The sequence below is a fragment of the Polyodon spathula genome, chromosome 2 (assembly GCF_017654505.1).
Source record: "Polyodon spathula isolate WHYD16114869_AA chromosome 2, ASM1765450v1, whole genome shotgun sequence".
Lineage (NCBI taxonomy): Eukaryota > Metazoa > Chordata > Actinopteri > Acipenseriformes > Polyodontidae > Polyodon > Polyodon spathula.
Window position 1 is genome coordinate 77,757,143 of NC_054535.1, and position 23,929 is coordinate 77,781,071.

The following is a 23,929-nucleotide window of genomic DNA, read 5'->3' on the forward strand; positions in this document are numbered from 1 at the left end:
GGACTGCGGTAAAAAAAATGGAAGACTGGCATGGCCAGCAACGGCGGTTGGAAAAAGAAGGGGCTCCCAGCTGCTATGCCTGTGCAGAGTTTGGCACCAGGGAGAAGAGTGCTTTAGCTGTGAGCACACCCTGCTACTCGCAGAGTTTACCTCCCTACTACCTCTCTCTAACAAAGGATTTCTCCTGCTTTTATACCATGTGGCTGAGACCTGATTGACGATCAGTCATTCAATCAAGACGCAGCCACATTCCACAGGTGTATTCTGCAGGGATGGAATACACCCCATCCCTGCTAAAGTAAATAAAAACACTCCCACACTATTTACCCATGCAGGCTTGCACCCTGTCACACTGCCCCAGAGGTAATTAGAAGTTGTATGCCAGTATTACAAAAATCAAACATCTAACCATGCATGTCAGCATCTGCAGTGGATTTTCTGTCTACAAAATATGTCAAGTGCCAGGGGGTCCATGGTATTTAGATCTAACTAACTTTAGGTCAGTTGGATAGACCCATATGTGAGTTGTTTTTCTGTTTATGACTAATGTTTTTTTCTTCTTCTTTCTATTGTAGAGATGATGATGAGCTGAAGAAATCTCTGTCTGAGCTTGCAGACAAATCTGATAATGCACACTTAAAAGGCATCAGTAGAATTGGCAGTGGCAGTAACCCTTTCATTGATATTTCCCATGATCCAAATGCTGCAGTTTATAAATCGGGCTTTCTTGCCCGTAAAATCCATGCAGACATGGATGGAAAGAAAAGTAAGTTGCACGGTTGGGTTCATGTGATTTAATAGATGTACAGTGGAAATGATGAAAATCTAGAAAAACATAAATACCAAATTACAACAGGTTTAAATGCTCATGAAGCCATTCCAAGTTTGCAAAAGAACATCACAGTATGAAATACATGCCAACACTTCTATAGTTTACCTGGTCCATTTCATGTTCATGTCAGATGCCAATTCAATATGGCCCACTAAACAATTTCTAAATGTTGGCAGGTATGTGATGCTCCCAACAATGCGATAGACTGTGTCTGTTTTCAATACAAAGTTGATTAAATACAGATTAATGCTACAGTACGATAATATCCTTTTATCAACTTTCTAAATTTTTTTTAATGTTGTCAATTTAAAATAAGATAATATATACAAGTATGATTTTTAATGTAGGTTTGCTATATAGGCGGTATAACTGCAGCGTACACAATGAAAAGTTTTTTGTGTTTTTTTTTTTTTTTTTTTTTTTTTTTGCTACAGTGCAGTAAACTTATTTTTCCAAAATGCACAGCTAAGGGCTTTAGTCCAAAGTCCTGAAATTTTTTTTTTTTATGATTTAAATCTTTTGTGTATTATGCAAAAAAAAGTTTCATATATATGAATGAATGATACAATGAATCGGTAATATTTTAGATTTAATTTTAAATTACATTTTAATGAGATGCTAGAAAATAGATATTATATATTTTGGTCTCATTATAGTCTGTTTGTTTTGTCCACTACGAGAGAACATCAGTATGTAAAGTGCAATTAGCCCTATGACTGGTTTGACCTTTTCTGATCAACAACTGTAATTTGTTCTTTACGACTGTAACTCCCAATTATTTTGTTTCCACCACAATCTTTGTACAGTGAAAACCAGGATTATACTTTCATTTATGTTTCAGCTCCTCGAGGCAAAAGAGGGTGGAAGACCTTTTATGCTGTCCTCAAGGGAATGATCCTTTATTTGCAAAAGGTAAGTCAATTTACTAAGTGCCAGTAGTAAGTGCTTGTTGATCTGTGTACACAGTGTTTGTCTGTAAAATGATTATCTGTGAATCATGTCCTGAAACACGGCTTTTGGAAGAAATTATGTATTGTCCAAATTTGTAATACTTTGCAGAAATAATGTAAATCAGTCATTAATAATTGTAGGTGCATTACTTGAATCTCTGACAGAGAATACCTGGTAAAGACAATTCTTCTCTAAAAAGGAAAATATCTGTTCTGCTTAGGTTGAAAACTACAGCAGATACTAGCACTATTATAGTTTCATAACTATTTGCTGTGTTTAACATTGAATGTGTGTATGTGGAAATAATTGTAGGGTAACCTGTAATAGGAATTTGTGGTGACTTTTTTTTTTTTTTTTAAAGATTAAGGACTTTTTTTGCTATGTTAAAAAAAAAAATATATAAAATATATATATATATATATAATCTTTTCAGTTAAACAGTGTTTGAGAATTAACTTTTAAACCACTCAGAAAACGTTTACGACAAAATATTCCTTAGAACAGGCCTTAAAGTGTGAATAAGCACGTATAGGTGGTACTTTACCGTTGTTAGAAAATGACACATTTGAATGACATCTCTATCTACAAAAGGGACTAAATGTGTGGCTCTACAGTCTAATATCCACTTGAAGAGTATTAGATATTTAGTTTGCATAACATTGGATATGCATTATATTTCTGTAAATGGTACACGAAACTGGCCTTGTCAAATTTACAGAAATGCTTTAGTGACTTTCAGCGTACAGCATACACATCACAATAAAAAGAGAAATAAAGCAGGAATGTTTTATAGAACTAAAAAATCATTATCACGATTAGGCCACAGTTACTGGTACGAAAAGAGAGAGGCATCTGTTTCATTTGCATTTGGTTCTTTAAATAATGACCCTATTAAATTAAATGATCCTGAGTGACAAGAAATGAATTTGATTTAATCCAACTTGCTCTGCAGGTTAACTTTTAAAATCACATCGCTCTTTCTAGGTAATAGGAAATCGGATGTGAGTACTCCATTACAGTAATGACTTCGCAAGCAGAGATTTTTAGCTTTTTGTTTAAAAAAAAAAAAAAAAAGTTTCAACTTTACATATAAAGTGAATAGCAAGCACATTGAGATAGTGTTGGTTAAGTCAATTGCATTTAAGTTAAAGTCCAGTTTAGTTTATTACAGGGGTTTGAAATGATCATCCTTAAAGCATAAGAAAGGGAAAGAATTTAGATAACCAAAGCAATGTGTATCAAAAAAAAAAGATCATAGTGGTTAAGGTATGCTTATAGGCATTTGGTATTTTGTAGATTCTGTTCTAGTAAAGTAATATTTTAAGTTTTATAAAATGTACCTATGTGCCAAATAAAGAATACTACACAGAAGAGTGTAAACATGGTGAGTGTGAAGCAATAAATGCATTAATACAATTATTCCAAAACCGGAAGGTTTCAAACAGAGAAATAAAGAATCAAGAACAGAATTGCAGTGTCCTAAATGCAATTCGTATTAAACATTAAAACATTGAAATAGGCAAACTAACTCATTTTATTAACATGATTCGTTTTATTTTGTTCTTAATTATATAATGTTCATATTTTCACCACAAGGATTCCTGTGCAATGCTACTTTACTAAAGATGTCATGGTGTGTCAGATTAACTCAGATGCTATTTTGCTATAAACATAATGTGCATCGAGTGACTTTGAATTACCAGTACTTTTATAATCAGTTAAGCATTGTGAAATCAGTTGTAACTGATAATTGGAATTACTTCTCCAATAGAGCCATATATTTTCCCTTTTCTCTTTCTTTGTTTTATGAAAGCATCTGCTGTTGCCAGGACTGTTTGCTAGTCTGACCCTTGTTACCCCACAGTGGCACTACATGTAGCACATGTTGTCATGTGAGCTGTTGTAAGAGTGTCATCTAGCTGCTGATTGACAAGGCCATTGCTCTAATCCACTCATTGTTGTGTTATTTATTTATTTATTTATTTATTTTACTTGTCATGTTCTTTTATTACTGTACATAGTTTCCTATAATTGATGTTCTTTTTTCACCCATGTATGTTGTCTGTATGTGGGGTCGGGGGTGCATGGATTCTCTGTGTTATTCTTATTGACACTTAACATTGACACTACCCTCATTTTATACATTTCAAATCACCACATTTTAGCCATTTAAGCCAACATCTTTGTGATCTTGGCTGAAAGTACTCCCTGCCAAGGCTGACTTGGGTTCTTAAAACAGATGCAAATATGTTTTCTGTGAAGATGATTAAAACAATGAAGTTGCTGTTAATTGTGGGGGTATTAACCAACCTGCACTCAGGAATAAGCAGGACACAGGTGTCACTCCATCCTCTGTGCATCTCAATTTAGAGGAAACCAGTACAAGCATGTGGGGGAGTCTTGTACACTGCCATTTCAACTAATAAAAAAAGCTGACTGGCAGTGCTTGGTGTGTAATAATGGCAGAGAGCTTTAGTTTCTCAGCCGTCCTTGGTTACAGCTGCCAATAAGTGTTCAAGGTCATCTTGGAAGTGCACTTGTAAGATAAAAGAAATAAAGAAGCTATCTTCTGTAATCCTAGAAATTACATGGATTCCTTTACTCTCTCAGTACAGTTGGGAAGTATTGCTTTTATATAGTGATATGCTTGCAACTAGAATTGCCACTTGGAGGCCAGCCACCTTGCGTCCCTCCAGTTTTATAGGGCTTAAAGGCTGATTATATATTCTTATGGATTTTGTTTCAGAAGGTTCTCCCATTTTCACATAAGCCAGAGGTTTATACCTGAAGAATAAATCAGTGTTCGAGGCCCTCAAGGCGGCTGCTTCATGTACTGGCAAATTCAGTAGGTACTGTCAGGAGCACAATACATACTTCGGCTTCTATAGCATGAGTCCTCATTTCCTTTCAGTACGAAGGTACTTTGCAAATGGTCCTTGGTCCTTATCAGGCTGGGGTCAGACTGTCATTGTTTCTACTGTATAAAGACAGTACTCTGAGTTATTGTCTTAATGTTTGATACAAAGCTGTATTCTTTTGATTTTCTCAGATACAGTAGGCTCCATTAAACATTTTACATCAATAATTTTTTCACATAACCATTTTACTTCATGTTTACAAAATCTTAGATATTCTTTGTTTTTGTCTCTAGTTTTAAAATGATATGCCAAGATATGAAAGGTACTCGTACAATCGACTGTACATTGCTGTTAATGTCACTAATGTCACTAACTGATGCAGGATGTTCTATCATGTCATTCAGCTTGACTTAAGATGTCAGTGGCAGCTTCAATAGCTGCAATGTGAAGCCCTGGTTTAAAATGTATTAATTTCTATTTTAAGATAACTGTTAAAGTTATAGCCTGGTTAAGGAGCATACAAAGGCTGTTTTTCAAGTTTGATGAATGGTGGTAAAGCTACTTGTGTTGAGCCACATTCTTTGGGCTGGTGTTTGTACTTTGTTATGGGGATTGTATATCATGTTTGTTTTTTTTTTTTTTAGCAACTTAAAACCTGTCGCAGATTAAGGATGGTGGTTTGTCATTTACTGTTATTGTCAAAGGTGTTGCTTGAGGAATTTTGCGGTTTAGTGTCGGGCCGAAATGGGAAGCCAGGACGGGACTGGTTTGACATTGCAACAGTTCCTCCTGTTGGGTTACATGGCAATTCCTCAAAAATAAACCACCCCTAGTTAGTGGTGAAAATGTGCAGCAAAATCAATTCTCCCAAATGAGAGCTCTCAGAGCTTTTGGAGCCCACCTTCTGATACATCGGTACATTTTTCAACCAACTGTCTACTGTTAGCTCTGTATGAAGCTTGCTGTCTTATTCTAGTAACTTATTATTTTGATACTGATTTGTAAAAAACCAACCTGTATTTACTGGTGGGTACATTGGAAGAGATTGGTATGATAAAGCAGTTAGTGTTTTTTTTTTTTTTGGTGATACAGGAATATTATTTGTTAATGGGTGATGGAGCCAGTAAGATTGCCTGCAAAGGTACCCAACACTAGGCCTCGGGATGTGGAAGACCAGTTAATCTCCCCACTGCTTTGTGTCCCTAACAACTTGCTTTTTGTTGTATTGGTTGTCAGAAGAAAACTGATTGCAAATACACAAAGAACATGGAAGATTGTTTTGACCTTCTGAAAAGCCACTAATTTGATGTAGGGGATTTGTGTCTAAAAATAAACATTGACCCATCGAGTTGGCATTTTGTTAAGCCTTGCGATGCTTCTAATTTCTTGTTTGACATATGATTAGGCAAATAATTGAACTGCTTTATTAGGTTACTGTGATGCATGTTTCTATGATAGTTTGGTGTAGTTGTTTGGTACATACAGTGGCTCTCACGAGTATGGAGTCCTCCTTGGACTTTTCCACATTTTACTGTGTTACAACATGGAATCAGAATGGATTTAGTTATTTTTTGTCACTGATCAACTCAAAAAAGTCTGTAATGTCAAAGTGAAAAATAAAATCTACAAATTGTTCTAAATTAATTACAAATACAAAACAGAAAATAATTGATTGCATAAGTATTCACCCTCTTGAGTCAATATTTGGTAGAGGCACCTTTGGCAGCAATTGCAGCCATGAGTCTATTTGGATAAGTCTCTACCAGCTTTGCACATCTGGACACTGCAGTTTTTGCCCATTCTTCTTTGCAAAATTGCTCAAGCTCTGTCAAGTTGGATGGGTAACTTTTTGGTGAACAGCAATTTTCAACTCTTTCCACATATTCTAAATTGGATTGAGGTCCGGGCTTTGACTGGGCCACTCAAGAACATTAATCTTGTTGTTTTTAAGCCACTCCAGTGTAGCTTTAGCAGTATGTTTGGGGTCATTGTCCTGCTGGAAGATTAATCTTCTCCCAAGTCCCAGGTCTCTTGCAGACTTCAGCAGGTTTTCCTCCAGGATTTCTCTGTACTTTGCTGCATCCATTTTGCCCTCTATCTTCACCAGCTTTCCAGGCACTGACGCAGAGAAGCATCCCCATAGCATGAAGCTGCCACCACCATGCTTCATGGTAGGGATGGAATTCTCAGGATGATATGCAGTGTTAGGCTTAGCGTGGAGGCCAAAAAGCTCTATTGTGCTAAAGTGTTTTACCAGTTTATTGATAGTGGATTTTATATTGTGTCTCTTTATTCCTCCTAGGATGAATATAAACCAGAGAATGCATTGTCAGAAGACGATTTGAAAAATGCAATCAGCATACATCATGCTATGGCTATAAAGGCAATGGACTATGAGAAGAAACCCAATGTCTTGAAGCTTAAAACAGCTGATTGGAGAGTCTTCCTTTTCCAAGCTCAGTATGTGTGCTGTTGTCCTGCATTAAACAATTCCAGTTTGTAGAGTATGTTTTGCTCCCTGGGCTTGAAGGGTGTATCGATATGTTGGGAATATAAGGAGCTTTACTGGAAGGAAATTTAATTTCATGCTCTGGATGGAGTATAAAATGAAAACACATTTATCTTCATTGTTAGTACGTGAGACTGCAAGTGTTATTCTATAGTGTTATTTTATTACTCAAAGAAAAAGTAATAAAAGTGCTTATCAATGAAACAGACTTAGATAACACATTCCACTAAGGCTTTGTGAACTAAAACAACGCCCCCTACTTTTCCCAGACGATCAATTGCAATTTAGGGTTTGCACTTTAAAAGTATTCAGTTTTTTTTTTAATCTTCCGTCTCCTAGCATTACTACTTTGGCAGGAATACATAATTAATTCAAGGCTAAAAGCCAATGAGAAATTTCATTCAGAATACTGACATTATTTGACAACTGTTGTAATTTATTCAATAGTATGGCTTAAAAATTAAGTACAAGTGGAATATAATCCTGTCTGGCCCATTAAATGCCCTTCATTATCGTCTCATATTTGTAATCAAAATTAATTTCTCTTAAAACAAATCTGAATATCAAATCCCTCCTTCACACGTGATCAAACCCATTCACAATGTGCGTGTGTGCGTTTTATTTGAGTATAGCAGAAGTGTACAGCGTATTTCTGTTTTAACCCTAAGGACTCCTGAAGAAATGGAATCTTGGATAAGAAAAATCAATTCAGTGGCAGCCATGTTTTCCGCGCCATCATTTCCTTCTGCGATTGGCTCACAGAAGAAGTTCAGCCGTCCTCTTTTACCTGCAACTACAACAAGGATGTCACAAGTAAGGCAGTGGTGTTGTACTCCTGTTTCAAAGAGAAGTTTCTCATTTAGATATGCTCATGTGTCTGATCTGTAACCATTTTGGTTAATGTTATCGAAAAACCGAATTGGGTAGAATTATTAATCTGCCTGGAAACTGGTATTGGTTCTCTACATTAACTGGTTAATGTTGATTCTTCACATTTGGTAGTTTGCTGTCCATCAGGCAGTAAAGACTTCAGTAAATGGTTGTCTCTGTTGATGCTAATAGAAAATGTCATGGCGCATGTAAAACACAGTCATTTGTATTCCTAACATTCAGTAGGCAAGCAAGTCTGTTAAAAGTGGATTTTACAAGTCAAGAGCTGGGTTTAAAAAGCTATTAAAATTCAGCAGCACACAGGATTTTTGCACCATGGGGGATTTGTTTGAATCGCAGGGAAATTTTCAAGACACATTACTGTGCAAACCCAGTAGACAGAGCCTGTTCTTTTATATGTGCAAAGCCTTTTGTTAATTATGCTCTAAACAGAATAAAATCTTTTAAGTTTAATATGAAAAATGTTTTTAAAAAACATTAAATATTGGAAAGCAGTCAGGTGTGGAGTAACAACTGAAATGGATGGAGATTTTAACCAGGTTAAAGTAATCAACGCATTTAAACAGCTGGTACAGAATGGGGATATGAAGCTGTCTTTTGAAGGGGGTGTTTGTATAAGAGAAGGAAAAATACAACCGCATTAAATACATTTGTTAAAATGTAATTATATAGAAATGTATAAAAGCACTAACTTTTGGAGAGCAGATATTTCTTTGCTGATAACAGTAATGTACCGGAAGTAGATCATTCCCAGTTAATAGTACCTGCTGTTAGTTATTTATTTAAGCTGGATATTAACTACTGATGTCACACTTACTAAACCATTTTACTTCCAGGTTAAAATACCCAGCCTGGTGTACTGTAGTTTAATTATTGTGATTTTCTGATTTTCCAATGTTTTGCTTGTTTAGTTTAATTATTTGTTTTCTGCTTAAAATAAGCAATTAAGTGCATCATTAGAATTACGTTGTCTCCTGTGCAGGAAGAACAGCTAAAATCTCATGAGGCCAAGCTGAAGCACATCACCACTGAACTGGCTGAACACCGATCCTACCCACCTGATAAAAAGGTCAAAACAAAGGAGATTGAGGAGTACAGACTCAAAGAGCACTATCTGGAGTTTGAGGTAAGTCTTCAACGCAAACACAAACTGACGTGAAGAAGGCATGCAATTTCCACGTTCACTGAATACGTCCAAGCAATGTGTTCCAACTTTTTAGAACTTTTTAGAACAGATGATTGTCCCAAATTTTCTTAAATGTATAGAGGAATACTGAACTCTGCTGCAGGCATGTCAGATGAGTAACTCCAGAAAAGCAGTATCTATCGATTCCATTCTTCACTCTTCTGGTGATCTGTGTGTGTGTGTGTGTGTGTGTGTGGAATGACAGACAACTTGGAAATCAGTTTAGCAATTCAATTTTGCAGTACGTATTGAACACAAGTATGAGACCTGAGACCATGTAATTCAAAACTGTCTGAGCAATTTAGTGCCATGCCACAATTACTTCCTGTTCCCATGAGCAGGCATCAACAGGCTGTCCAAAAGCTGAACTTCAACAGATTTGTAGAGATTGAAGTATCTTAGAGTGGCAGAAAGGATCTCAGTGATGTTAAGGACCTATTGAAAGTCGTTTTGAAACGAAAATGTTTTTAGTAGATGTAAATGTGTATATTTCTGTGTGGGTGTGCTCACGTTTGTTTCTTTGATCCCACATTTCCTGGCAATGGGAGTAATGAGAAACCACGTAGGATGTGGTGGAATACTAGTTAGCTGCACAGAAATTGACTTTGAATTCAATAACAGTTCTTTTTATTTGGCTTTGTAAACTGCATTTATTTCTCATGTATTCCTGCCAGAACTTTTATTCCGCTTCTGTTTGTGTTCTCTGGTTCTGAGTAGATACATGTCTATAATGAAACTGCTGTTGTCTGGTTTTTAGTGCATGTAGAACATGGAGTATGTATAGTAGGTTTAAGAAAATTGTATCCAAGAAATGTTTTTGAGTATCCTTTTGATAAATAAATCAGACCAACATTTCTAACACAAATTGATAGTTGGGGGCGGGGCACCCTCCTAGAGTACAGTAGTGGTATGTGCTAAAACTCTCTGAGCTCATGTTTAAAACATTAAGCCCTGAAAATCAATCAAGCATGTATGCTATCCAGCATGTTAATATTATTGTTCAGAATCCTGGTCTTGGAAAAATGTACCTATCTCGCGACACACGGAATCTTATGAAGAACAACTTATATACAAATGCTTTAAAAGTCTCTTCTGGTGTTTGCATCTGAAAATCAGAAGAAACTGACCAATATAGTCTTGAGTGACACAAACAGATTGAACTCATGATTCTTGGCAGTGGCTCTAACCGTATTTGTACCACATGGTTTTTAGTTACATTTTCATAATGTATTTTTGATAAAGGATAATTGTTTGTTCCTGTGTGGTATTCCTTAGCATTATCTAAAAAGATATTTTTAAAAATATAATGTATGCAGGTACTGTAGCCTGGCAAAGTATGTATTTGTCTGTAGGTACCTTACTTGCCTTTAGAATAACATTAGGGATACCTTTGTAACAACAGACACAACCTTATAGTGACATGTCAATAGAAACTTGTTCCTCATGCCACTATCATTTGCCCAGGTCCTACTTGCATAGCGAGCATCTACCATTGGATAATAGCAGCTCTATTTAGAACCTGATTGGCTGTGACAATCTGTGAAAGTATAAGGAATGATTTTGCATAACTTATTAAGGAGTAGAGCAGGCTTAGTTTTCAACAAGACATACATTCTTGAAAGTCCTTGTTTCGTGATATGAAAATGTCTGGAAAGCAAGAAACTCCCTGTTTAACTGTGCCAAACATTCCTGATGTGTAAAACTAATTAAATGTGGTAACACAACATTTCTTATTATTGGAATTAAATAACAATGTTTCATGTTAATTGACAGCCTCTTGCCTGTCCCTATTCTAATAAAAAACACGAGGCAAGCAAAAAACACGAGGCAAGCCCATCATATTGCACATTGTACTCTTCTGTATGGCGCTTTATTTCCTTCAGTTTAACCCATTTACCTAAAGCTCCTTGGTAATGAATCATGCAGTACTGTTCCACGGATATGTTTAAACAATGTAGATGCTGTCTTGGTAAGTGAATTGTGTTTGGTAGCTCATTTGTGATAATTTTTTTCCTCGACAGGAGAACCGCTATGAGATGTATGTTAAACTTCTGAAGGAGGGAGTAAAACAGGTACTTGGCAGTAAAGAAAGTGACAGCAGTGGACTGAAGAAATCCCAGTCAAGTCCATCGCTAAACCAGGAGTTATCACCAGCCAGCGCAAAGGTCAAGCGCAATGTCTCAGAAAGGAAGGACTACCGGCCTGAAACACCCAGCTCTAAGGAAAAGGTCACCTAGGAAACGGAAGAAATGCAACAAAACAAGCCCATCAGATACAGATATTTGTGAAATATGTTTTAAGTAATTTATTTATCTGGCAACTGTTATAAATGAACAGTAATGAACAAATAATACAATAGTCCCTGACTGACTGGTGCCTGTGTGGCAATTTATGTTGGATATTTTTTTGTTGTTGCTTGTTGTATAAATTGTTGTGGATTTTATTTTGCTCTGAAGCTTTCAGATAAGTGACACTTTCCTTGTCCTCAACTGTTGGGTCCTTTTCAGAACAATCATTTCTCTGCCTTTTCAGTATATATATATATATATATATATATATATATATATATATATATATATATATATATATATATATATATAATATATACTGTATCAATTTAGTGAAACATACCCAACCAACATCTGTGTATAAAAAGTATTAAAATAAAATGCCAGTGCGGACAGACTTGATTGGTAGTTAACCTGTTTAAGGTATTTGTAGTTTCACGTAGATGACAAATAAAAGGGCACACTTCAACATATTATGAGAGGAGACTGTAAATGTGGTCCCTTTTTTAAAGTGTTAACATTAGATTAGTTTAAAATGTAAGGATTAAATGTCAGGGTGTAAGTAATGACTGCGATTCATTTTTCACTAGTTAAAAGTATTAATGGTGTACAAACTTTTGCTTTGCTTTTAAAATGAAAGAATCTATTTAAAAAAAAAAAAAAAAAAAAAAAAAAAAACTTGGCTGTTAATCCAAAGTTTTCTGGCTTCTCAGTCAATTACCACAATATACATGCTGTTCCGTCATCCACTCAGGCTTAAAAGCTCATTGTAGGTTAGAGCTGTACATTATTATCATCTGTAAGGCATGCATTGATTTTGAACTAGTCATTACAGCCCTTTATATTGTTTAAGTATGTATGTAGTGAAATGTTAAGACTCTAGACTCAAGTGTGAACAGCAAACGTTCATGTAGGAACCAGAGTTTGCCATTTCAGTAGCTGAGCTGTTTATTTTATCCAATCTGTTTAAAAAAGAATATATATATGTTTCTTTAAGTAGTGTAAATGCCAGCTATCCTATTATGTGTCTTTTATAATCTTCTATCTGTATTTTTGAACTCTAATTTGATTATATGTTATATTGTAAAGACAGAACTAGTATTTATAGTGCACTTTATAAATTCATTTTAAATCTGTTTCAAACATTTTATAAGGGGTAGACTGATACTTAGTTTGTGTTAATACCTCAGTGCAGAAGACAGCATGACAGTATGTGCGCTTTTCTAGATGGATATCATTAGTGCTACAAGTAGAAGTCACTTGGAATGGAAATTCTAGCAGTGTCTGCTTCCCTGCTTGTTTTTTCATCTTTCATGGCTCAGCTCAGTTGTGCAGTAGAGAAGGGGGAGGCATACACATAACAAAGTGCAGTTTTACTTTCATAACTATTGCCGTTATTAAGTTTTGACAGAGAGGTTTTATTTAAAGTCTAAGCAAGACCTTGAACTTAAAGGAGAAAGTACACATTGTGAGCTTGATGGCCCCATTGCAAGCATACTGTCTTTATTTAAATGTCCATGTTAGCTTCAATAGAAATGTGTCTTTAGAGACTGTCCCTCGATTTCACTTATGGTACTTGCAGGTTTATAAAGCTAATTTTAATATTCACATTCTTACAAGGTACAAATATTCCATGATAATTTACTGGAATCCCATGTGTCATCCTAATTGATTTTGTTGTAAACAAGTTGGAAAACATGATGATTAAAATGTTATAAAAGACTGCACTAGAACAAAAAAAATAAGAGTTGGGCCCTCATATTACAAGTGGGAACAATAAACACATACGTTAACAGATTCACGTTACAGTTGCTTTTCAAATTGCAATTGAAAACTACAATACATTTTTTTTCCATTCAAATTGCATTGATTTACTATAAAATGTCACTTGTTATATTCACATAAAATACATTCTGAATACATTTCTTAGCAATAATATATTACTACTACATTTTATGAAGGATTGAAATATCGGATTGAATAGATATTCAGAACTTAAATAGTTAATAGAACTTAAATAAGTATAGAACTTAAACCAAGTCCCATAAATTGAAAGTGCATGTCATACATTGTGTTATGTAGGGTATTGTACATATATATATATAATATATATTATATATATATATATATATATATATATATAGATATATATATAACTATATATATAATAAACACATATAACACAAGGTACTGTGCAGGACAATAAAAGGGTACATTTTCACACTGCTAGGTTTATCTTAAAATCTAACTCCACAAATGCTGGTAACTAACTTTTCAAACTGTTACTACTACAGTTGGAGTTAATTGAAGACAATTTCAAAACTAGCTGCAGGATTTCATAACTGCTGTTTAAAAAGGCAAAGTTAGGTGCGGTTCTTGGTGTGATCTTTTTATTGTGAAAGATTTCATGGTTTACATTAGTTAACTTTGCTAAGCAAGAGTACATGTAAAGTAAGTTCTGGTAGACGTCAGCTGGTGGTGTTGAGCTGTGATTGTTCCTTTTTATCTTGTGGTCGTTTTGTTCATTACATTTTTGATGTTTTTCTACTGAGACAAAACACACTCCCTTTAATGAAATCGGCACGAATTTTCTAGAAAGGTTGGAAAAAATAAGTTTTAATAAGTCAAATCTCTGAAGGATAAGAAAATAGGGTATTTCATTAAATATATCCACTATAGACATGGAAGCATCCAAATATATTTACACATATGCGTACAAGTGCTTTTACTCTGCATGTCAGTATGCACATTTAGCCCCAGAATGGCTCTATTAATCTAAACACACCCACGCCCACACACACACATAGGCAGTGGAACATTTCTGAAAACTGATATTGTGCAATCCTTAGCTGTGTAAATGTTGTAGAATATAACTATCACTCTGTTTTATTATAATTACAGGCTGTATTGTTGGTTGTTAGTAATACTATTGGCATTGGAAATGGTTCTTTTTTATGTCAAAAATAAAACAACGTTGAAGTTTCAGATAATATGTACAATTCAGAAGGACTCAAATAAAATATTGTATTTCATCTTAATGTTTTTGTTCCTCAGTTATTTACATATACTTAGTTTCCTAAAGGAGGGGGTGGGGAGGAGGTCTCTGTCCATCCTTCACACTCTTAACTCACAAAGTAGGTTATGGAGGTCATTGTCACACAGGTAGACCAAGGCATTTGACTTGACCTGCAGTTCAAGGTCACATAATACTAATCCGATTCTCTGTTTTTGACCACCTCAGAATAGTAGTAGAACCTCCTGATCCGACTGGGATTGTTTTTTGTAGAATTAAATGCTTAGATACGAACTTGGTTCCTATTGCATTTAAAGTAAGTCTATTGTAAGTTGGTCAAATATCCTGTAAAATAGCAAAGTACTATAGACTAAGAACTAAAACCATTGATCCATCAACGACCAGCTATGGATTTGTTGTGAAATTTGGTGGGGTGGTCTATTTGCCATATTTACCAAAATACAGTATAATTTTCGATATGTGGTTAATTACTGTGTATTTGTCAGATTTAGATTGTAATTACCGTTTTCAACCACTAGGGGCCCTCAAAATATTTTGACAGCCTACTTTACAATAATGAAACTAATACTGCAGCAGCAATTTGCAAGAAAAAGCAAAGACCATCTTGAATGGCTTTTGTGGGAAGTTGATGCATTCTTTTAAGACCTAACTTTTGCGTACGTTTTCAATATTTGGAATGTGTTTTGCGGGTTTAGATACAAACACCAATATTTCTACAGAATATGCAGAAAAGTAATAGTTGTAGGAGGGTTGTAGCTTTTTGACATTGAAAAATCATATTAAAATACAATCATGAAATTCATTTTAAATACATTTGCAACACTGAGTACATTGGAGACTACAGCAGTAAGTATTTAGAATCTAAAGTCATTGCATGTTTTATATCGATTTAAGGATACCAGTAGACCTAAGCACCTAGCATGATTGCAAAATATGTATCTGTAACGGAGCGGGGGCCTGTCCTTGCTACAAATTGGATGTGTTTGTTTATTTAATTGTTTATTCATTCAAAAGTGTATTACTTTCAGTTACAACTATGTTGCGTGTGGGGTAGCAATCCATACTCAGATGTTTGTGGAGGTCTAATGCTGAAGTCAGAAGATTTCAGCAATTTAAAGTCTGATTTGTAAAACTGATTCATGTCTGTAAATGCAATGTAGCCCCCTACTGTACCAGCTCGTCAACTGAACATTTAAATATTATAATAGTAATAACAATAACAACGTTACACAGTTCTCTGGAATACAGCGATACAGATTTGCTTGTTAGACATTGAATTATCTCACCAATACAACCAACATGTAAAATGTTTCAGCCTATTCATTTATGTAACCCACAGGAAATGTAGGTATTGAAACTCTCAAAAAGACAAATGAACCCATAGAATAGTGGTAATTAGAAGATCATTATAATACAGTAAGGTGCCAGATTATTTCACCCCAAAGGGAAGGCTACTGTCTGTCTGTCAGCAACCATAAATGTAACAGCGTACATTTTAAAAGAAAGAAAATCTAAAGCAGTCATAATGTTTGCCTGTTTTGATGTAACAAATCATTTCTTGTGAGATGAACTGTCTCGGTCTTGCAAACAATGATCTATTCTGATCATTATAAACAGTGGCGCTCAAAAGACACAACTGCCTATATTTTAACCATGTTACATTTATTTGTGTTTACCCATTGCACTGTATTGCATTTAATTTGCCAGTTTTACAATGTTAGGATTAATAATTTGTTTCTGGATGGTGTTTACACTGTCACTGTTTAGGGAAAAACAACAGTAGGAAACAAAGTAATCACTGACTTAATACTTGAATTAGCATACTCTAATTAGAACTTGCATTCGATTTGCTATTCATTCAATAAAAAAACAGCCATATCATCAAATTGGTTGCTTATGTTATCAAAATAAAGGTGTAACAGGTAGATGAAAAGAAGCTACAGCAGTTATCAGCCATTGTATACAAAATCTGGGCATAGGTAGATAATAAAAAAAAAATGAAAAAATGAAAAATATGTAGCAATTTTACTGACTAGTACTGATAAAGCAAGCTGTACACCCACATTATATTCACATTGCTGCATTATTAGCTGAGTGATTTGATCTTCTGTACACAATGCAAGCCCTTCAATCTGTCTCAAACTCATTTGCAAGTCTATATATTTGCAAATTTGGCTAATGTTAACTGAATATCTGCATTTAGTGTACAAAGAATTACATAAGCTACCGATTGCTTTAGCTTGACCACCAGTACATACTGTGTGTGTATATATTCAATTATTTTCTCCTAGCCTATTTTACATTCTCTGTATATTTAGTCATGGGCTACAGTTTTATATTTTTATACCATTTTATATCCAACCCTATCTGCTTTAGTGATGAAGGACAAAGAATACGAAGTATACACCTGTTGTATTGCGTAGTATGCAATGCAAAGGTAGAACAGAAAGGGCTTGAAAAATGGATTGTTCTCGTATCCTTGTGTCATTCATGTTATTTGAGTCCCCTGCTTACTGTTGTGCTTGGTTGAGTTGATTGACAGCAGGGTGTAGAAGATGAGACTAATAAAGCAATTTGCCTCACTCTCACCTGTAGTCTCACAGTGATAATGCAAGAAGCCCTTGTGGAATACTGAACAGGCAAGTTGAAATGATCTTCAGCAGCTGGGTAATGGTTATGAACCTTGCTGAGATTTAACTTATTAAAAACAAGTTTCAATTATTTCATGAAGAACAGAACTGAGGCAAAAATTGAAGAATACTCAGTTTTTTAAGCCCTTTTGATTCACCTTTATATGCATAACAAAATAGCTTAAATGAATAGCACCCAAGTAAAAGAGAGTTCACAGTAACTAGATAAACTGAACAAAGAACTAGGAAGTGAATAATAGCAACGGGTAAGTCAAATTACAAAGCCATTATGTTGGCAACATTTAAGTGAGCACAGTGCACTACTTCAGTGTAGAAACAATGATTACACTATGTAACAGAATTTTTGTTCCTGGGTAGTAAGTGTTATTTCCTAATTGCTTATGCCTCAAAAGTATAGAAAATGACTATTGTTCCCCACAAACTTTGCTTTTGTGACCAGGACAGTGATATTTTGAAATTTACCTATTTCCAATGAGAAAATGGTCTTTTCGTTCACATAAAGCCAGAAAAAAACAACATATGAATCCAAATTAACATGTATTTATACTAAAGTAATACAAAAATGACTACAAAAGATTTAGAAGCGAGTAGTTTTTGGGGATTTACGATTATACTGTAAATCATTTTCACGAATCAGCCCCCAGATGTAGTCTGCCATCATGTTCTCGTTATACTGTCCTTGGTAGCGATGTTCAAAGTCCAGCACATCCTGGTGGAAGCGCTCGCCTTGCTCCTCCGAGTACGCTCCCATGTTCTCCTTGAATTTATCAAGATGAGCATCAAGGATATGGATTTTGAGGGACATCCTACAGCCCATTGTGCCGTAGTTCTTCACCAGAGTCTCAACCAGCTCCACATAGTTTTCGGCCTTGTGATTGCCCAGGAAGCCCCGAATCACTGCGACAAAGCTGTTCCAAGCCGCTTTCTCCTTACTAGTGAGCTTCTTGGGGAATTCATTGCACTCCAGGATCTTCTTTATCTGTGATCTGACGAAGACACCGGCTTTGACCTTTGCCTCAGACAGCTTAGGGAAGAAGTCTTGAAGGTACTTGAAGGCTGCCGACTCCTTATCTAGAGCTCTGACAAATTGTTTCATAAGGCCCAATTTGATGTGCAGTGGTGGCATCAGCACCTTCCGGGGGTCCACCAGTGGCTCCCACTTGACATTATTCCTCCCCACAGAGAACTCGGTCCGTTGTGACCAGTCCCGCCTGTGGTAGTGCGCCTTGGTGTACCTGCTGTCCCAAAGGCAAAGATAGCAGAGAAACTTGGTAAAACTGCCTTGGAGACCCATCAGGAATGCCACCATTGCAGCCTCTTGATGTCATCTCAGAAAAATGCAGATATATATTCATTTAGGCAGCTGGAACTAAACTGAACTGGTGGGCTTAAGGCCCCTGTATTTATACTACTATTTATATTACTGGAAAGTTCTAGAAAGTTCAAGAAGTTACTCCAAGTTTATTCAGCACTGAATCTATCTGGAATGTTCTGGAAAATAGGTAAATTTCAAAATATCACTGTCCTGGTCACAAAAGCAAAGTTTGTGGGGAATAATAGCCATTTTCTATACTTTTGAGGCATAAGCAATTAGGAAATAACACTTACTACCCAGGAACCAAAAAAAAAAAAAAATTGTTACACTGTGTTATAAAACCAGCAGTGAGATAAAGCAAATATATTAAAGACGTTAGCCAGACCAGTATATATATCAGCATAGATCTGATGAGTTATGTGTTCCTGAAACACTGCCTTACTCACCTCCTGGACTTCAGGGTGTTGCTGATAAAGCAGACAGCAGCAGGGCACGTGACAAAATCTGTCTGGATTGTCCAGGTGCTTTACATGATAGACTGTACATGATAGACTGTTTCTAAAGCAGCCTGAAATCAGAGGTAAAGTATATGGTTGAATAAAGAATTGATAAAGGTAACAGAAAGTGCCTGTAAGACATGTCTCATTGTGAGACAGTATTGGGACAGTATCCTGCAAGGGTCACCGGCTAGGTTGTTAACATCTGACATATATACAAAGGGACTCTAAAAGAAAGAAATGACAAGATTGTTATTCTATAAACAGACATTCAATCTGGGAATCCTGTTTACTCAGGATATGGGACAATGTAGCTGATTGGTTAATTACAGAAAGTTCTGACCCCTGTGTCTGAGGTGAGATTGAAAGATCTATAACCACAAATGAAGAAAAGCCTGACTCTTTTTCAGAGGTTAAACCTGCAAAGAGACAAATTGAGACCATATAGCAAATGGACAACAGGTGAGATTTATGAAAGCACTTTCAGACCAGATTTGTCATTAATTTATCAAAATATATTTGCATAAATGTATCTGTTTATTGAATCTTGTTAAGACTGGTCCCTCTGAAAAACTTAGCTATGTGAATATTTTACACAACATTAATTAGTTTCAATAAACAAGAGTAATAGCAGGAGCCATTAATGGAGCATACAAACAATGAAAACAGAAGCAGGGATGCCCTACTGTTTCTACTGAGGAAATGACATGTGGGCATTGTAGATAGTCTGCATTGTGAGGTCATGGAGCCTAAGACATTGTGATCATTCAAGGAGTAATTAAATTCTCCCCCAGGGGAAATGATGCACTTAAATAGCAAGAGGTTTTAATTTCTTCTGCTCATATGTTTCTATAATTATGGGTGTTCTTGCCTTAGCTTCTACACTCCTCCCTGAAAAAGGCATCTAATGCCAGGCACAATAGAAAAATTCATTTAGTGAGCTGTAATGTTAATACAGTATCAACAGAGCAATAGAGCAGAACATTTATTAAAATGCATAAATAACTATCAACATGATTTCCAGCCTGATTTGTTGGATATTTTATAAAGCTGAAAAGGAGCTCAATTATAGTAATTACCCATGGAAGGATGCTTTACAGAAATAATAAAAACAAAGCTTTACTAGTTATTATTGATTAATTACACAGACCTTCGTAATATTGAAAGTTATTTGCATTCTCCAGTCTTTCAAAAGCCATTTCTCATTCGGTAATATAAACTCTGTATTTACAAAATGCTTCACAATTGTAAATATGTCTTATTAATCCCATCTAACGTACATTTGGATTGCTCAGATTGGTACCTTGCCTATTCCCCTGTATATTTATGTGTTTGTACTAGAGTTTAAGTGAATACAATACTGCGTGCCCTTGGAAGAGGTGCTTGCTGCTTGCTAAGTGTATACTGTGTCATCTCCTTTGCAGATACTAACATTCTACCTGGATTCAATGTCTTGGTTATTGTGGTCATTGCCTGATGCTTTTAGAGGAATAGAGATAACTCTTATTGCATAGCAGTTTCGCCCATTCCAGGTTTTAAAATGAGCTTGATTAGTCATATACATGTATAGGTAACAAGCTCGGGTGTCTTATTAAACTTGTAAAACCAGAAATGGATCAAACTGCTGTGCAATGGGGCCTTATTTCCATCCCTGCTTTAGAAAGCCACAGTCCTTTAAGTCATCTTTGCATCAATATGTTTTACAGCTACCTGCTCTAAGTCTTATCTGTGTCGTGCCTACTTTCTTTTCCGATATCATCCAATTTGTTATCCATTCTCACTGGAACTGAGATGGAAGGACACACATTGGGATAGGATTGTGGAGAGCCTGCTTGGTGAATAGCTGCTATTAAATGGAAAACAATGAAACGTCTTTCATTTCTCAGTGGCTGACAGCTGACTGCCGCAAGGTAAACGGCTCTCTGGGGAGGAATACAGTACAACAGGACTTAGCTCCAGTGACTTTTACTACAAGGTAAATGTGATGAAACCTGCAAGATAACAAATTTAAATTCTATAATGAGCATAGGCAGTACCTTCAGATGCCCCAGAGGGAACCCAATAATGTATCATTTCACTGCTGTGTAATGTCTTTTGGTGCTGGGGGTTCTGTACAAGGTATAAACACTGCTGATGTTCACAGTAGAGAATGTTTTCAATATATACAGTATATATGTAACACAATAAAAGTACATTGCTAAAGATTTCTTTAGGAGGCTGTGGCAGGCTGGCGAGTGGATAGAGGCCCAGAGACAGACTGCAGTTCAAAAAAATAACTATTTTATTATAAATAAACAAAAATAAAGTGCACAAGGGCAAAATAACAGATACTCAAACACAAATAAAGCAAAAACAAAACTCACAAAAATAAAGTTTCCAGGCTGGGCAATGCCTTCACTGGATTTAGAAAATTCAAAAACCACAAAACAAACACCAACCTACTTCCTCAGCTCCCTCTCTCCCAAATGAGAAGCAGAGGCCTCCTTTTATATCAGGTGGCTGGGCGCTGATTGATCGTTAATCAACCTAATCAACTAATCAACCCCAGCCACCTGAACATAATAAACCCAGGCAGGTAGGGGAAGTTAACCCCATCCCTGCCAATTTAAAGGGCAGAGCTTTGCTCTGCCACAGAGGCATAAATAGGTATTAATACAATGCTGTTTTAGGGTTCATAAGGATTGGAGGTAATTACCTGTGGACAGTCCTTTAAGTAAAGCTAAACAAACTGCTCTACAAATAGACACTCAGAATCCAATATTGAAAGAACTATAGACCCCTGATATCACTTAGCAGTCAATAGTCAAAAAGTTATTGTCCCTACAGTTAAAACAGGCCCTCACAAGTAAAACAGATAAGAGTTTTCCCAGCAAAGTTATACTTGCATTAGTGCATTCATACAGTAGAATGAACTGGGGGGCTGTTTATAAGGCAACAGTTTACCACTATATCACTATAGTGATGGAAAACCATTGGAATGTCCAAAAATGGTAACAGCTTGTACAGCACATTTCAAACAAAAATATACAGGTATATCAAATACGAATCCTGGAATGTCTAATTGAGTAATGGAGTCCTGATTAGAGGGCATTGCTGTTTGATAGTGGACCGCATCAGGAACAGACAAAGTCAACTCCCAAGACAATACCTGATAATCAGGGGTTTGTTGCAAAGACATATTAGAATGCTATTCCACAGTAAATATTTGAGATATACCTCATGAATCATCTTTATTGATCAGGCCCTTACTTTGAGCTATAATACGCACAATATTATTTGATGTTTTTTAGAATGTAATAGAACATTAGGTTAATAAGAAATGCAAAGCAAAAATAAAGGTCACACTTTACATTGTTCCTCTAATTACTGTGTATCTACATAGTAGTTTTACTAAGTAAATAAATGTATTCTTACACATAATTGCAATGTTATTATGCAAAGTTGTAAGTGTACAATTGCATCAAAAAAGCAATAGGGTTAGGATTAGGTTAAGAGTTAGGAATAGGGTTGAGGTTAGGGTTATTTATGCAAAAAGACACAATAAATACAAAACTGCATAATACAATTGTAATTATGTGTAAGCACACTCATATTTACTAAGTAATTACAATGTAAATACACAGTAATTAGAGACACAATGTAAAGTGTAAAATAAAATCATAATATTCCATGTTTTCATTGGCAAACTATTTTAGTTATCAAAAATATATTAAATACTAGTCAGGTTAAAATACAGTTATTTGGGATTTATTGTTTTGTTTTGTTTTTTTTTAAATATATTTTGGCAGCATGAACCAACATTATTATTGTGTATGCAAGTACGTGATTCACAAGTGTACAATATAATCCCTGTCTGTTGTGACCTATGAACAATGGAAGTGTTACCGGTGTGGTATTGTAGTGACATGAAGCCAGACTCTGATGTTAAGTGCTCTTTAGCTTGATTAGAGAGCACCAATCAAGGTCCTTATCTAGTATAAGGTTTAGTAATGAAAATTACTAAACAAATTATTTTAAATATTAATAATATTAAATATTATTAAAGTAAATTATTTTTCCCGGGAGGGGGGAGTAGTGGGAAAGGTAGATTTAGCCGAGTGTTCCTTCGGCTCCACTCTGAGCGGTGGGATATGTGACAGAAATAAAATAAGTTCTGGTGATAAATCTTCCTCCCGACCTGTGAGGGCGCTAAAGAACGGGAGGAGAAATATCTGGAAGGGCTGGCCTGACCGGGAAGTGGGTCAGCCTGGAAATAAGCGAGACTCTGTTGTAAGACCCTATTGAGCTGAAAGGTAAACGAGGGGCAGCTGCAAGTAATAAGGCAGCTGCAACCGTTTACCTAGATGTCATGCGGGATTACATATAGGGGCCAGGGTAACGCTGATCTTTTCCTTCGTTTAGGTTAACGTTTGGAGAGAGGATTGAGGAGCTCTCGTTGTTAAAGAGAATTACGTGTTGTGTTTTGTCGTGTTTGTCTGTGTTTTTCACCACCAGACAGTTAAAGCACTACTCCGGAGCTGTTGCCGAGGGTCAGCACTGTCCGGAGCACCACTGCACACCGCACTATCTGTGTTTGCACTGACCACCATCACGACTGCACTCACCCAGGACTGGTCTGTTCGTTTTGTTAGGGACTGTGCCGTTTTTGTTATCCCCGTGCTTTACATATTGTTGAGTATCGCCGGGGATTGATTTATTTTACGGTCACCAGACCTGGAAAAGAAATAAAGCACTTTTTCACTGGATTACCGTTGTCTGCCTGTCACTCCTGCACCGCATCACTGCTACACCTGTTCCCCTTCACCAGCCACTTTGCCACAAGGGTTAATAAGATTTTGAGAGTACTTGTGTTTTCTCAATCAAGACTACCTCAGTTCTGTTTCTTCTAAAGGTACTCTCATCTTTTTGGAATTATTA

At 35.9% G+C, this 23,929-nt stretch overlaps 1 protein-coding gene across 3 annotated transcripts in view; it reads left to right on the forward strand.

The window, feature by feature from the left end:
• The window catches only part of LOC121301016 (PH and SEC7 domain-containing protein 2-like), a 117,584-nt gene extending 105,771 nt beyond the window's left edge, over positions 1–11,813 (forward strand). For 2 of the 3 annotated variants that reach the window (XM_041230109.1, XM_041230098.1), the window contains 6 exons: positions 576–766; positions 1,674–1,744; positions 6,944–7,101; positions 7,819–7,963; positions 9,024–9,167; positions 11,249–11,811. In XM_041230109.1, coding sequence (XP_041086043.1) covers positions 576–766; positions 1,674–1,744; positions 6,944–7,101; positions 7,819–7,963; positions 9,024–9,167; positions 11,249–11,464 — 925 coding nt within the window. In that variant the 3' untranslated portion in view covers positions 11,465–11,811. Of the gene's footprint in view, positions 1–575; positions 767–1,673; positions 1,745–6,943; positions 7,102–7,818; positions 7,964–9,023; positions 9,168–11,248 lie in introns of all 3 variants that reach the window. The other variant, XM_041230093.1, reaches the window with a different exon arrangement.
• The last annotated feature ends 12,116 nt before the right edge of the window (positions 11,814–23,929 follow it).